The 13,385-nt window shown below is 48.5% G+C and overlaps 1 protein-coding gene across 1 annotated transcript in view; it reads right to left on the reverse strand.

Annotated features, from left to right (window-relative positions):
- AGBL4 (AGBL carboxypeptidase 4) overlaps window positions 1-13,385 on the reverse strand; it is a 653,722-nt gene that overhangs the window by 635,178 nt on the left and 5,159 nt on the right. Inside the window, exon 2 of the mRNA XM_032966253.2 lies at window positions 9,586-9,720. Within this exon, the coding sequence (XP_032822144.2) occupies window positions 9,586-9,720 (135 nt within the window). The remainder of the gene's footprint in view (window positions 1-9,585; window positions 9,721-13,385) is intronic.

The following is a 13,385-nucleotide window of genomic DNA, read 5'->3' on the forward strand; positions in this document are numbered from 1 at the left end:
AACGTTTAAAATCTGCAGCATTTGCAGGAGCGTGCGCACGGCTCCCGCAAATGTAAAGAGGGGTGGAGGGGGGAGGGAGAGAGAGAACGATGAGGGGGAAGAAAAAAATCAATGCACTTCCCTTGAGTAATCAAGGAGCTCTTATCACACAGCGAGCGAGGATCTGCGCGTGCATGCGTAATGCAGACGGGCTTGACTGACTGCGGTTCGCCACTTCTGGCGTACAGTGCGCGCGTGCGCGCGACTCTCGCGGAGCGCAATGGAAACGCGCGGTGAAGACGCACGGCGCCGCTTCGGGCTCTCCTCGACGTCCTGGCCTCGGCGCCGTCGCTTCCGTCCCTCTGCTCGGTTCCGCAGCTGTCGCTAAGCCGACAGCCGCGATTCCACGGTCCGCCCTTGCAGCCTCACAAACACCACCTTGTGGCCATGCGTCTTTGCCCTTAGTCTAAACTAAACGATGAAACCGTTTTTTAAACGTTCATTTTTTTAAAGGTGAGGTCCACTTGAGCTACACGGCTCTTTTTCAGAAGCGACTTGGCTATCACAAATGATAGATAGCTCAACGAAGCGGCTTTTCACGTGGAAAAAAACCGGAGAACCTGGAGAAAAATCCACGCGACAATGGGGAGAACAGGCGTTAGAGTCGGGATCGAACCCACGACCTCCTGTAAACCAGGACGAGGAAGTTTACATCTCTCCACCATGGCGCCCATGCTAATTATCCTCTGGGTGGCACTCCAAAGCCCGTCTCTGTCACCTGCCCTCCGATAACAATTATAATGATAACTTCAACTTGTAATGCGCACAGCCTTCGCTCGCTCTCGAAGGAAGAACATGACTCATAGGCACGAGCAACCACAGTCGAGCAGCAAAGCCAATTTCCACCCCCCTCTCCGCCCCCAAAAACATGCCCGATCTCATGGCAACCGCGGAGATGGAGCGATGAAATAAGCTCGCGTGCAGGTGCTTAAATGGATCGTTGCATCACAAGACCATAAGAGATTGTGACGGTTTTAGGAAGGCCTTCAGCCAGCAGTGGATAGATCGTGGCTGATGATGACGACAATGACATTGCCAAGATCAATTAACTATTTAATATTGAAAATTATTGAATGGCAGAGTCTGTACGTTCACTCTAGGTGATTTTAGTTTGTCGATTGTGCAAAATGGCTTTGGTGAGCGTGCTTGACTGACAATTAGAAGGTTGTGAGTTACAATCCCAGTTAGGTCATTTAATCAATCATCCCACCAGGGCCAACAAAATAGGTACCACTTCGTGGCGGGTGACTAGCGGTCAACCAATGGATAGACTCGTCCCCACCATAGGAAGGCAGATCGTTCAACCGATTTTCATCAGGGCCACCGTTGAGATATATTGCGAGGGTTTTAAACGAAATAAAAAAAAGTTAATAAAAAAACCACTGTAACAATTAAGCTAAGCACCATCTCTGCCACATAATGTCCCTCGTCAAATTAACTGCTTGGGTAAGTGCTGGCTCGCTGCCACTTTTCAGCCAGCTCTTAATTGAGTCTGCTGATGCATTGTCAACCCACAGTCAAGGAGCGACCGTGACGCTGCTTAAGTGACGCAGCAGCAATCGCTGCCTTCACGCAGAGTCGGGACCGACGGGCGGACCCTGACTGCCCGATCGTAAGAACAAAACAAAATTCAAGCGGTTTTCCTGTTCAAATTACCATTCAGCCACATCGGTGCTCACCTTCTTGCGTGCAGTCCCCAGCCATTGGTGGATATTCCACGTTCATATGGCAGGGGCGAGTCTATCCATAGAAGAAGCACTGTTGACTTCTGCACTAAACGGCACGCGTTTTCTTCAACGATCTCCCATAGCAGGATGGAAGGGGTGAGTCGACCCCCAACCTGGATTTGAACTCGCAACCTTCTGATTGCGAGCCGCTCGCTCTAATGCTGAGCCACCTGGAATGATGGCTAAAAGTCTCTACGCGAATTGGACCCTACAATGTTTATATATAAATACTCGACTTTATAGACTGGTAAATCGAGATCAAAAAGTGGTGGAGGGGGAACTGCAGCAGTTAGCGCAATGTGACGTGAATCCAGTGACTTCAACTGAATTCCCTGCCACGGCTAACATCAGTAATGAGTGATATTTGAATCAGTGTCTGGTTCCACTTCACCAACTCACATTGACCAGCGTGGTGGAGTTAGGCCCCATGGTAGCAAGATGTTAACTAACTTGCCTGGAATGCAGGAGGTCGTCGGTTTGATCCCGACCCTGACGATGCCTGTATATTTGGAGTTTGCATGTTCTTTCTCCCCATGGTTACGTGGATTTTTCTCCAGGTCCTCCGGTTTTTCCCTCCAGATTTAGAAATATGAGTTTAAGAGTATTTGGCTGCTCTACATTTCAACGAAATAAACCACCTCATCGAGCTATTCTGTGGCCAGGTCATTCTGAAAAAGAGCTAAAAAGCTCAGTGAGCCTTACCTGGTAAAATAAAACAAATATTGAGGCCAGACAATATTCAGGACCACAGAGTAAGAGTTCTCAGTGGTGCTGTATAATGCCCTGAACTAATCCAAGATATAGGTTTTTGTTGCTGTTAGATTGCATGAAAATAAACGTGACGTTAAATGCGTCATCACCCGACACAGCTAATTTCAGTGCTGGGAAAAAAGTATTTGATCCCCTGCTGATTTTGTACGTTTGCCCACTGACAAAGAAATGATCAGTCTATAATTTTAATGGTAGGTTAGTTTGAACAGTGAGAGACAGAATAACAACAACAAAATCCAAAAAAAAAACACATGTCAAAAATGTTATGAATTGATTTGCATTTTAATTAGGGAAATAAGTATTTGACCCCCTCTCAATCAGAAGGATTTCTGGCTCCCAGGTGTCTTTTATACAGGTAACGAGCTGAGATTAGGAGCACACTCTTAAAGGGAGTGCTCCTAATCGCAGCTTGTTACCTGTATAAAAGACACCTGTCCACAGAAGCAACCAATCAGATTCCAAACTCTCCACCATGGCCAAGACCAAAGAGCTCTCCAAGGATGTCAGGGACAAGATTGTATACCTACACAAGGCTGGAATGGGCTACAAGACCATTGCCAAGCAGCTTGGTGAGAAGGTGACAACAGTTGGTGCGATTATTCGCAAATGGAAGAAACACAAAAGAACTGTCAATCTCCCTTGGCCTGGGGCTCCATGCAAGATCTCACCTCGTGGAGTTGCAATGATCATGAAAACGGTGAGGAATCAGCCCAGAACTACACGGGAGAATCTTGTCAATGATCTCAAGGCAGTTGGGACCATAGTCACCAAGAAAACAATTGGTAACACACTACGCCGTGAAGGACTGAAATCCTGCAGCGCCCGCAAGCTCCCCCTGATCAAGAAAGCACATATACATGCCCGTCTGAAGTTTGCCAATGAACATCTGAATGATTCAGAGGACAACTGGGTGAAAGAGTTGTGGTCAGATGAGACCAAAATGGAGCTCTTTGGCATCAACTCAACTCGCCGTGTTTGGAGGAGGAATGCTGCCTATGACCCCAAGAACACCATCCCCACCGTCAAACATGGAGGTGGAAACATTATGCTTTGGGGGTGTTTTTCTGCTAAGGGGACAGGACAACTTCACCACATCAAAGGAACGATGGACGGGGCCATGTACCGTCAAATCTTGGGAGAGAATCTCCTTCCCTCAGCCAGGGCATTGAAAATGGGTCGTGGATGGGTATTCCAGCATGACAATGACCCAAAACACACGGCCAAGGCAACTAAGGAATGGCTCAAGAAGAAGCACATTAAGGTCCTGGAGTGGCCTAGCCAGACTCCAGACCTTAATCCCATAGAAAATCTGTGGAGGGAGCTGAAGGTTCGAGTTGCCAAACGTCAGCCTCGAAACCTTAATAACTTGCAGAAGATCTGCAAAGAGGAGTGGAACAAAATCCCTCCTGAGATGTGTGCAAACCTGGTGGCCAACTACAATAAAAGTCTTACCTCTGTGATTGCCAACAAGGGTTTTGCCACCAAGTACTAAGTCATGTTTTGCAGAGGGGTCAAATACTTATTTCCCTCATTAAAATGCAAATCAATTTATAACATTTTTGACGTGCGTTTTTCTGGATTTTTGTTGTTGTTATTTTGTCTCTCACTGTTCCAATAAACCTACCATTAAAATTATAGACTGATCATTTCTTTGTCAGTGGGCAAACGTACAAAATCAGCAGGGGATCAAATACTTTTTTCCCTCACTGTAGTAAAGTTTGTCACGTAAACAAAACGTGCCAATCAATTACTAGTTCAGTGTTGTAGCATTTACAATTCGAGTACAATGTTTCGCCGGTAATTACAACCAGCCTCATCAGGCACCAGCCAGAGTTGTGGAAAAATCCTCGTATTTTGGTCTTATATATACGCACCTGCCTCTCCTGCCATTAATAATAATTAGCGGGTGACGTCACTCCACGGGGGGGGGGGGGGGCGAGGCGCCTCCTCCCCCTTCCTCAGCGTCAATTTACAACCCTCACTACAAAGGCAGAAACCTCACGTCAGCGATCTCCGTAACGCTGTTGAGACTTTGAAGTAAAAAGGACGTCATGATGAACAAGGGATTATAACCTTTCAACGCCTCCTCTTTTGGTATTAAATATAGGAGGGGTAAATGTGATGTAGTCACTTGTGAGCCAATCAGGTGCGAAGACGGGGGGGGGGGGGTTCATGTAGCCATATATATTACAATGGATATTTACGCACTCTAACTCAAAAATAATAAATCTTTTACGGATAACATTGGTCGACAAAGCCTACCACGTGTTTCCCTGAATTCAGTTCCTGACGATCGCTAAGCAGCAGGCGGTAAGACCCGAGGTCACGTCAGAGGGCAATCCCCCACCAAGGCATGGGACGGCCTTCGTCCGGCCGTAGCTCGGCCAAAGGGCTGCAAATATTCATTATAATTAAAACTGAAGGAAACTGTGAATTTCGGAATAAAATGCTCACTGTAAACGGCGAACACATCCCCTGGACACACGCACTCCCCTCACAAATGAGACGTTGCATCACAAGGAATTTATCCAGGTGAAATATTTCATGATGAATTGAAATAATAACACATTTGACTATTTGAGGCGCTAATTCTGTTTTAATTACGCTTGTTTACCCAGGAAAGCCTCACCGAGTCTCAAGACATTTTTTTTCAGGAGGGCCCTGGGTTAGTATCCGTGGATGGAGCACGATGCTGCTCTTGCTGCAGTGTGTAATCCCAACAGAGTAATTTGCAGGGAACAATTCTTTCCCGCATTTGGGCTAGGGTTAATTATTATTACTGTTGTTGTCATTATAATTTTGCTCCGAGCTATAAATACACGATCTTGCCAGGCGGCTCAGTGGTCAGGACACGTAGCAATCTACCCAACTCAACTTTTCACTTGGGTTGTGAAGGTGAGCGCCCCCCCCCCCACTCCCAGTTTTGTGAAGCCGGGTGGTTTTCCTGCGGATAAACTAAACTATTAACCTTGTCCGGAGCACTTCACGCACAGCCGATAAACGATCGATGTTCTGTTTATTTTTCATCGCAGGGCCATTGGCTGCGGGGGACTCAACCACCATGCGGCTTTTTTACTTTTTACATTTCCAGAGGTGGACAAACTATGAACTTTTAAAACTATTTTTCGCAACTTACCAGGTAAGGCCCCACTGGGCTATGTAGCCCTTTTTCAGAAGCGACCGGGCCACAAGCGGTTTATCATCACGTGGAAAGGTATAGCAGCCAAACACTCCAAACGCACGTTAATTTCTAAATGTGGAGGGAAAAACCGGAGGACCTGGGGAAAAATCCGGGGAGAACATGCAAACTCAAAAGACAGAGGCATCAGGGATTGGACCCACAACCTCCTGCATACGAGGCGAGGGAGTTAACATCTCGCCACCGCAACACCCACCCCGTGGTTAAACGTCGGGTAACCCAAGAAGATGGCATTGATACACGACCGGCTCAGGGCCACCCATAATAATAATAAACTTCTATATATACCCAAGAATACTCTTTGGGTCTTTCAGTAAAGACACATAGATAGAAATATAATAAAGTAATAAAAAATAATGAGATTTTGCATTATTGTATTATTTTATTAGATTATTTTTCTATCTACGTGACTTTACTGAAAGACCCAAAGAGTGTGAATTCCTGCAGTCACAAAAGATTTAAATCAAGATTTACCCAAGAATGTCAGTGTGTAACGTGCGTGATGTCACTCCACGTCGACCAGCCCCCCTCATTAATAATCATGAACAGGTGACGTCCTCAAAATGGACACCCCCCTCATTAATAATCATGAGCAGGTGCCGTCACTCCACATGGGGGGAGGGGGGGCGAGGCGCCTCCTCCCCCCTCCTCGGCGTCAACTGACAACCCTCACTAGAAAGGCAGAACCCTCACGTCACGTGATCTCTGTAACGCTGTTGAGACATCGAAGTAAAAAGGACGTCGTGATGAACAAGGGATTATAACCTTTCAATAAAATAGGTCTGTGTCACCGCGCCCTTACACATTGCACATTAATGCAATGAATATCACGTCGCGGTCTGCTTTTCGCTTGCAAGTTTCAGATTTACTGAAATTCACCCGTCCGTGGACGGGCAAAAGGCTCGTAATAATTATTTACCCAGGAAAGCCACAGACGAGTCTGATGACTCTCTTTTAGGAGGGTCCCGCTACATTGGGGATGTTTGGCCAACACCAGTAACAGCGTGCGTTTTTCCAGCTATGGGCTATAGAAACCGGAGAATCTGGTGAGAAACCCATGCAGAACAGTGGAGGAGGGGGGTGAATAATACAAAACTCCACCTCACAGAGCGGCACCCGAGTGGGAAACCGAACCAAAAGGCCCTCGTCGCTGCGAAGCCACACGTGTTACCGCTACTGTCGACAACTGCGGACGGACACAAAGGCGTACAACAGGCGGTTGGCGGGAGAGGCAGGTGCGTGTCTATATAACAGCCACTATTGTGACTGTTGCCTGATTCGGCTGGTTTTAATTACCGGCGAAACGTCGGACTTGAAATGTAAATGTTGTGTGTTTGCTCTCCAACACACCGGTGTGCTGTACTAGTAACTAATTGGTATATTTTGTTTACGTGACAAACCTTACTAATTGGCTGTGTTGGGTGGTGATGGGTTTAAGGACTCATTATATTTACGTGATCTAACCCCAAAAAAAACTATATTACGGACAATATTTGCGTCGCGAAAGCCCACTACGTGTTAAACGTGTGTTGAACTTCTTTCGCACCGTTACGTAGCCAACTGCGCTAATCGGAGGTGCAAGTGGGGGGGGGGGGGGGGGGGGGGAAGGACAACCAACTAAACACGAAAATCGGTTCTAATAAAGAAATTACTTTTCAATCTAGATGTAAAGAGCAACCGCTCGCTGGCACAGCCCGTGTGAGGATGCTCGTCATGCCCTGATGATCGACGGCTCGTGAAGGCTGCTGCAGTGGTGCGGTACGTGACGCTGGAACGCCCGATTTTTTTTTGTTATTCGCAGCACTGCAGCGGGGAGTGGTCGAGTCAGTCCGAGGATATACCGTGTGCTCCTGCTCCGAACGAGCGTTGGGTGGTGCTCGAATTGTAATAGGCAGTGACAAGGCAATTCCATGGTAGCATGGTGGGGCCCAGTGTTTCCACACCAGGACGAATGTTGACTTCCCAACAAAGCCGTTATGTTGTCTCATCGTGATCTTAAGCCATGATGGCGTGGGTTAACCCCTGACGAGGGTTTGAACTTGTGACCTTACAATAGGTGAGCGCTATAACCGCAGGAATAGCATGCATGTTGTATGTGTTCGTGTGCATTAACACGTGTGTGCGTGTCTTTGTTTTTGCATGAGCGATTATTGACGTGTGTGCATATGGACGGCGACAGCAGCGTGTGTTTGTGTGTCATTGTCTGTGTATGGGTGCGGTGTGTAAACATCGCCACTGGGGAGACAAAGGCGGCCGGGCGTGGTGCTGGCCACCACCCCCTCGTTCTTCATAGGTGCTCGCTAACAGCACTTACCCCAACAGTCTGTTAAGGCTATGTGGGGGATCTTTGTCTTTATCTGTGTGTCCGTGCGCGGTGGCACAGCGGTTAGCGTGCTGTGCTACAAACCCGGCGACCCAGCAAACCCACATTCTCAATACGAGTACGACGTTTCGCTGGTGATTACAACCAGCTTCATCAGGCGATAGCCAGAATTATGGTTTGCCGCACATACATAAATGTGGAGCAACACACCGGTGTGCCGAACTAGTAACTAATTGGCATGTTTTGTTTACGTGACAAACCTTACTAATTGACTGTGTCCGGTGGTGTCGGGTTTAACGACACATTTACATTCACACGATCTAACCCACAAAAACATTATTATGGACTAGCTTTACTACCCGGCTTCGTCCGGGACTTGGATTCACGACGCCCGGCCGCCTTTGTCTCCCCAGTGGTGATGTTCACACACCACACCAGTTACTCGTTTGAGGCTGAGTCGACCTAGGGGAGGCCCAGGAGCGGTTCAAATAATTGTCACTGGTGATGGCCGTGAGCGGGAATCGATCTCGGGTCGCCGGGTTCGTAGCGCAGCGCGCTAACCACTACACTACCGCTCCCCCCACACACACACAGACACACAGCGCGCTAACCACTACACTGCCGCTCCCCACACACACACACACAAACAGACAGCGCGCTAACCACTACACTACCGCTCCCCCCACACACACACAGACACACACACAGACAGCGCGCTAACCACTGCACTACCGCTCCCCCCCCCCACACACACACAGACAAACACAGACAGCGCGCTAACCACTACACTACCGCTCCCCCCACACACACACAGACAGCGCGCTAACCACTACACTACCGCTCCCCACACACACACACAGCGCGCTAACCACTACACTACCGCTCCTCCCCCCCCACACACACAGCGCGCTGACCACTACACTACCGCTCCCCCCTCCACACACAGCGCGCTGACCACTACACTACCGCTCCCCCCACACACACACACGCACAGCGCGCTAACCACTACACTACCGCTCCCCACACACACACGCGCGTCCATAGGTACACATACACGCGCTTGCTGCAGACACACACACAACTTTCAGGCTGCGTACGGCAGTAAACGACTGAAATCATAAAGCAATGCTGCGCGAAGAACGCCTTAGACCTGCAACACATTTCTATTTCACTTTACCCGCCATCAGCAGGCACACTCCGTTACGCTTCCGCACACGGGTCACATGACAGATGTGACGTCACAGCTCACTTGCCGTGCAACATATCTGCATTATTGCCCCCCCCCCACCCATAAAATATAAAAGTCGATTTATTATAATTTTTGCATGGTGCACAGTCTGGAAAGTACCCACACGGCAAATTTCAAGTTTATTGCATGTCGGGAAGTACGCTAAACATTTTTAACGGACTACACATAATCACGAATTTTCCCTCTTTTATATCTGGATAATATTGGTCGTGAAATCCCTACAACGTGTTACACTACTGCGGGCCAGTGTCGTTGTTGCCGTTGCTGCTCGACTAACCGCTTTCGAAGGCCGCGTTGAAGACGAGGTGTCCCCTCTTGGTGGGGCCGACGTGATCTGGAGGAGCGACCTGCAGCCGGCTCACGTTGCCCACCGATCCTACGCCAACTCCTCTCCACTCCCCGCTGGGAAATTCTGAAAGCAGAATGGGTTGTTTGAAGCTCTCCGACGTGTTAACTATGATGTAAAACTAAAACTAAACTATTTCTTTTTTTTTATTTTACCCGGTAAGGCCCACTGAGCTGTATATAGCTCTCTTTCAGAAGCGACCTGGCCGCAAATGATAGCTTAACGGAGTGGCTTATCATCGCGTGGAAATGCACAGCAGCCAAATACTCTAAACGCAAGTCGATTCTAAATGGGGAGGGAAAAACCGGAGGACCGGGAGAAAAATGCATGCGACCATGGGGAGAGAGACATGCAAACTCCAATTAATTATAGATTTGAATCTTTTGTGACTGCAAGGATCCATACTCTTTGGTTCCATTCGGTAAAGTCACGTAAAAGTATAAAACAACAAAAAAATAAAAAATCACGACGTTTCGGCCACAACGCAAGTGGCCTTCATCAGGTGAAGGGACCAGACTGTCCTCGAGACAGACTGTCCTCGAGGACAGTCTGGTCCCTTCACCTGATGAAGGCCACTTGTGTTGTGGCCGAAACGTCGTGAATTTTTTTAAAATTTTTGTTGTTTTATACTTTTACGTGACTTTACCGAATAGAACCAAAGAGTATAAACTCCAATGATAGAGGTGTCAGGGTTGGGATCGAACCCACGAACTTCCTGCACACCAGGCGACCAGGCGATGTAGTTAATATCTCACCACCGTGGCGCCCCTTACGGCCACCAGAGGATTATAAACCATTGGCTGAGGACTGCCAATTGAGACGATCGGAGCTGGGATGATGAATCGATGAAGCCCATCAAGTCGACCAAATAAAACTAGAAGTTGCAATCAGATACTTTTACTGCGATTGTGTTATTGGGGACCCTTTCAAAACAAAAGGTGGATGCCCCGACATCCCGGTCTTCCAAACAGCGCAGTGATCTCACGACATCACCAAGTCTCGTCCATCACATCCCCTCCAACGCCACACACGAGACCGTTTTTATTTCCGCCCCCCCCCCCCCCGCTGGCTTTGTGTTATCCAATTAGTCGAGTAATCAAACCGATAATCGGCAGAGTGATCGATTACTGACGTGATTGGATAGCCCTGGCTTTGGGGATGAGCACTGCTCAGTCAGGGGCTCTAGACATGATAATATCATGGGATTGCCTTCACGTATGTCGGTACGTCCACCTTTAGCAAACAAACAAAAATGCATTTGTGAGCAAAATAATGATTTCGAATTTTACATATATATAAAAATCAGCATCGCGCATCAGGGAAACGTGCTTCAGGATGTGAACGCAGCCGACGTGTTCCCTAATGTTCTGGGGCAAGAAGATTGAGGGGGAGGGGTTTGGGGGTTTGGGGGATTTAATTAGGGCAGTGGGGGCAAGAAGCACAGTGGTGGCTGGGAGAGCGACAGGGCAGGCAGAGCGCAATTGGAAGGGCTGAAGGAAGGAACGAGGTCTGATGCAAACATGTCAAGGGGGATAGGAAAAGCTTAGCAGGACAGCAACGCTGACCTGCTAAGCAAGGCTGACCTGCGAAAATTAGGAAATTCGAAAATAGGCTCAAAGCGTTCTGTACGGGGGGGAAAGTGCACGAATTGTTTACATTTAAAAAAAAAATCCCGCAAATTTCACTGCAATTAAATAAATAAGTCGATAAATAAGAAATGTTTAATCACTCCCGTTTATTACCAACTATTTATGTTATTTATTTAAACGAGTTGTTGTTGTTCCTCTCGTTGAGGTGTCATTGCACGGCCTGCTGTGCGTGTTGCTATACGTCACACCGCGGTGCCTGTGCCAGGCTAGGTGGGCTTGAAGGTTTCGTGGATTTACAAAGTGCATCGGCATGCGGTCATGGGACAGACTGAGGCATTCTTGTGTAGGTGAACAAACGCAATTACGGGATACCGTAATGTGTAAAAAACACGCGCACACACACGGTACTTTCAGCAAGCACCAACACAACCATTGACACACATCAGCCTGTTAACCCCGTCATACATAGGACTCTCCTGAGACCTGGTAGTGACCCTTCTCCACTCTACATGGTCTCAAAAGTGCACGTAACCTGGCACAAGTGCTGCCACTTCAAGGCATTTGGCCACTCTTATTGCTTGTATACTCTGTGTGCGTGTGTAAACTTGTACATGTGTGCGTGCACACACCTGTGCAGTAGTGTAGCGGTTAGTGCGCTGCGCTACGAAACCAGCGTCCCGAGTTCGATTTCCACCATTCACAGCCACCAAAACCGGTGACGATTATCTGAACCGGTCCTGGGCTGACTCAGCCTCAATTGAGTACCTGGTGCGGTGTATAAACATCGCCAGTCGGGAGACAAAGGCGGCCGGGCGCGGTGTTGGCCCCCCACCTCCTCGTGTGTCGCGCAGACCTCCAGTCCCCCAACGATGGCGACGACGACGACAATGACGACGGTGATGACGACAAGCGTGACGACGACGATGACGACAACGGTGACGATGACAACGACGACGGTGACGACGACGATGACGACAATGACTGTGACGACGACAACGACGACGATGACGACGACAACGACGATGGTGACGACAATGACAACGACGACGGTGACGACGACAACGACGATGGTGACGATGACGACAACGACGGTGACGACGACAACGACGATGGTGACGATGACGACAATGACGGTGACGACGACAATGACAACGACGACGGTGACGACGACAATGACGATGGTGACGATGACGACAATGACGGTGACGACAACGACAATGACGACAATGACGACGGTGACGACGACAATGACGATGGTGACGATGACGACAATGACGGTGACGACAACGACAATGACGACAATGACGACGGTGACGACGACAACGACGATGGTGACGATGACGACAATGACGGTGACGACGACAATGAAAACGACGATGGTGACGACAACAACGGTGACGACGACAATGACAACGACGACGGTGACGACAACGATGATGGTGGCCATCACGACGACGGCGGCGGCGATGACGACAAAGACGATGGCGACGACGACGGCGGCCATCACGACGATGGCGATGACGACGACGACGACGGCGGCGGCTGCACGGAACTTTTGAAAGCGACACGCCGAACCATTAACCCCCCTGAAGCCCATCATCATCATCATCATCCACCTCGGAGTTGTTGTTTTTGCTAAAGCGATTTATATAACAGAATTGAGAAGGTCACTACTGATTTAAAAAACAAACAACAACAAGAACCGGGCAGCGCTGTCACATTAGGCTAGGGCTCAATATTGAAAGGTGAAAGTCGAGAATAGGAAGGGCAAATTTGGCAGGGTTACGGGTGGGGTCAAACAATTTGATATAATGTCGCTTTTTTGACCGGGGCCCCCTTATATTGCACAAATAGCAATAAAATAATAATTGCTTTGTTCACCTATAACGTCTCACTTTTATTCTCCAGCCCGTTCTGCAGAAGGGTTCTTCACTCGGTGGAGGAGGAGGGGGGGTCGCTCGTTCTGCTGGAACTCTCTACCACCCCACCAGCCATCCGTGCTCTCGACTCTCTTGCTTCTGTACAAATCCGTGTTCTTGACCTAACCAGTTTTCCAATTTGCCTTTGACTGCCTTGCATCTCTCTAATAAGTCGTTATGACCGCTGTTTCTGTACATCGTGTTTAGATTGCGTTTGCATTTG

This window comes from Petromyzon marinus, chromosome 35 (genome assembly GCF_048934315.1).
Source record: "Petromyzon marinus isolate PM22_M1 ecotype Great Lakes invasive population chromosome 35, UKy_Petmar_22M1.pri1.0, whole genome shotgun sequence".
Lineage (NCBI taxonomy): Eukaryota > Metazoa > Chordata > Hyperoartia > Petromyzontiformes > Petromyzontidae > Petromyzon > Petromyzon marinus.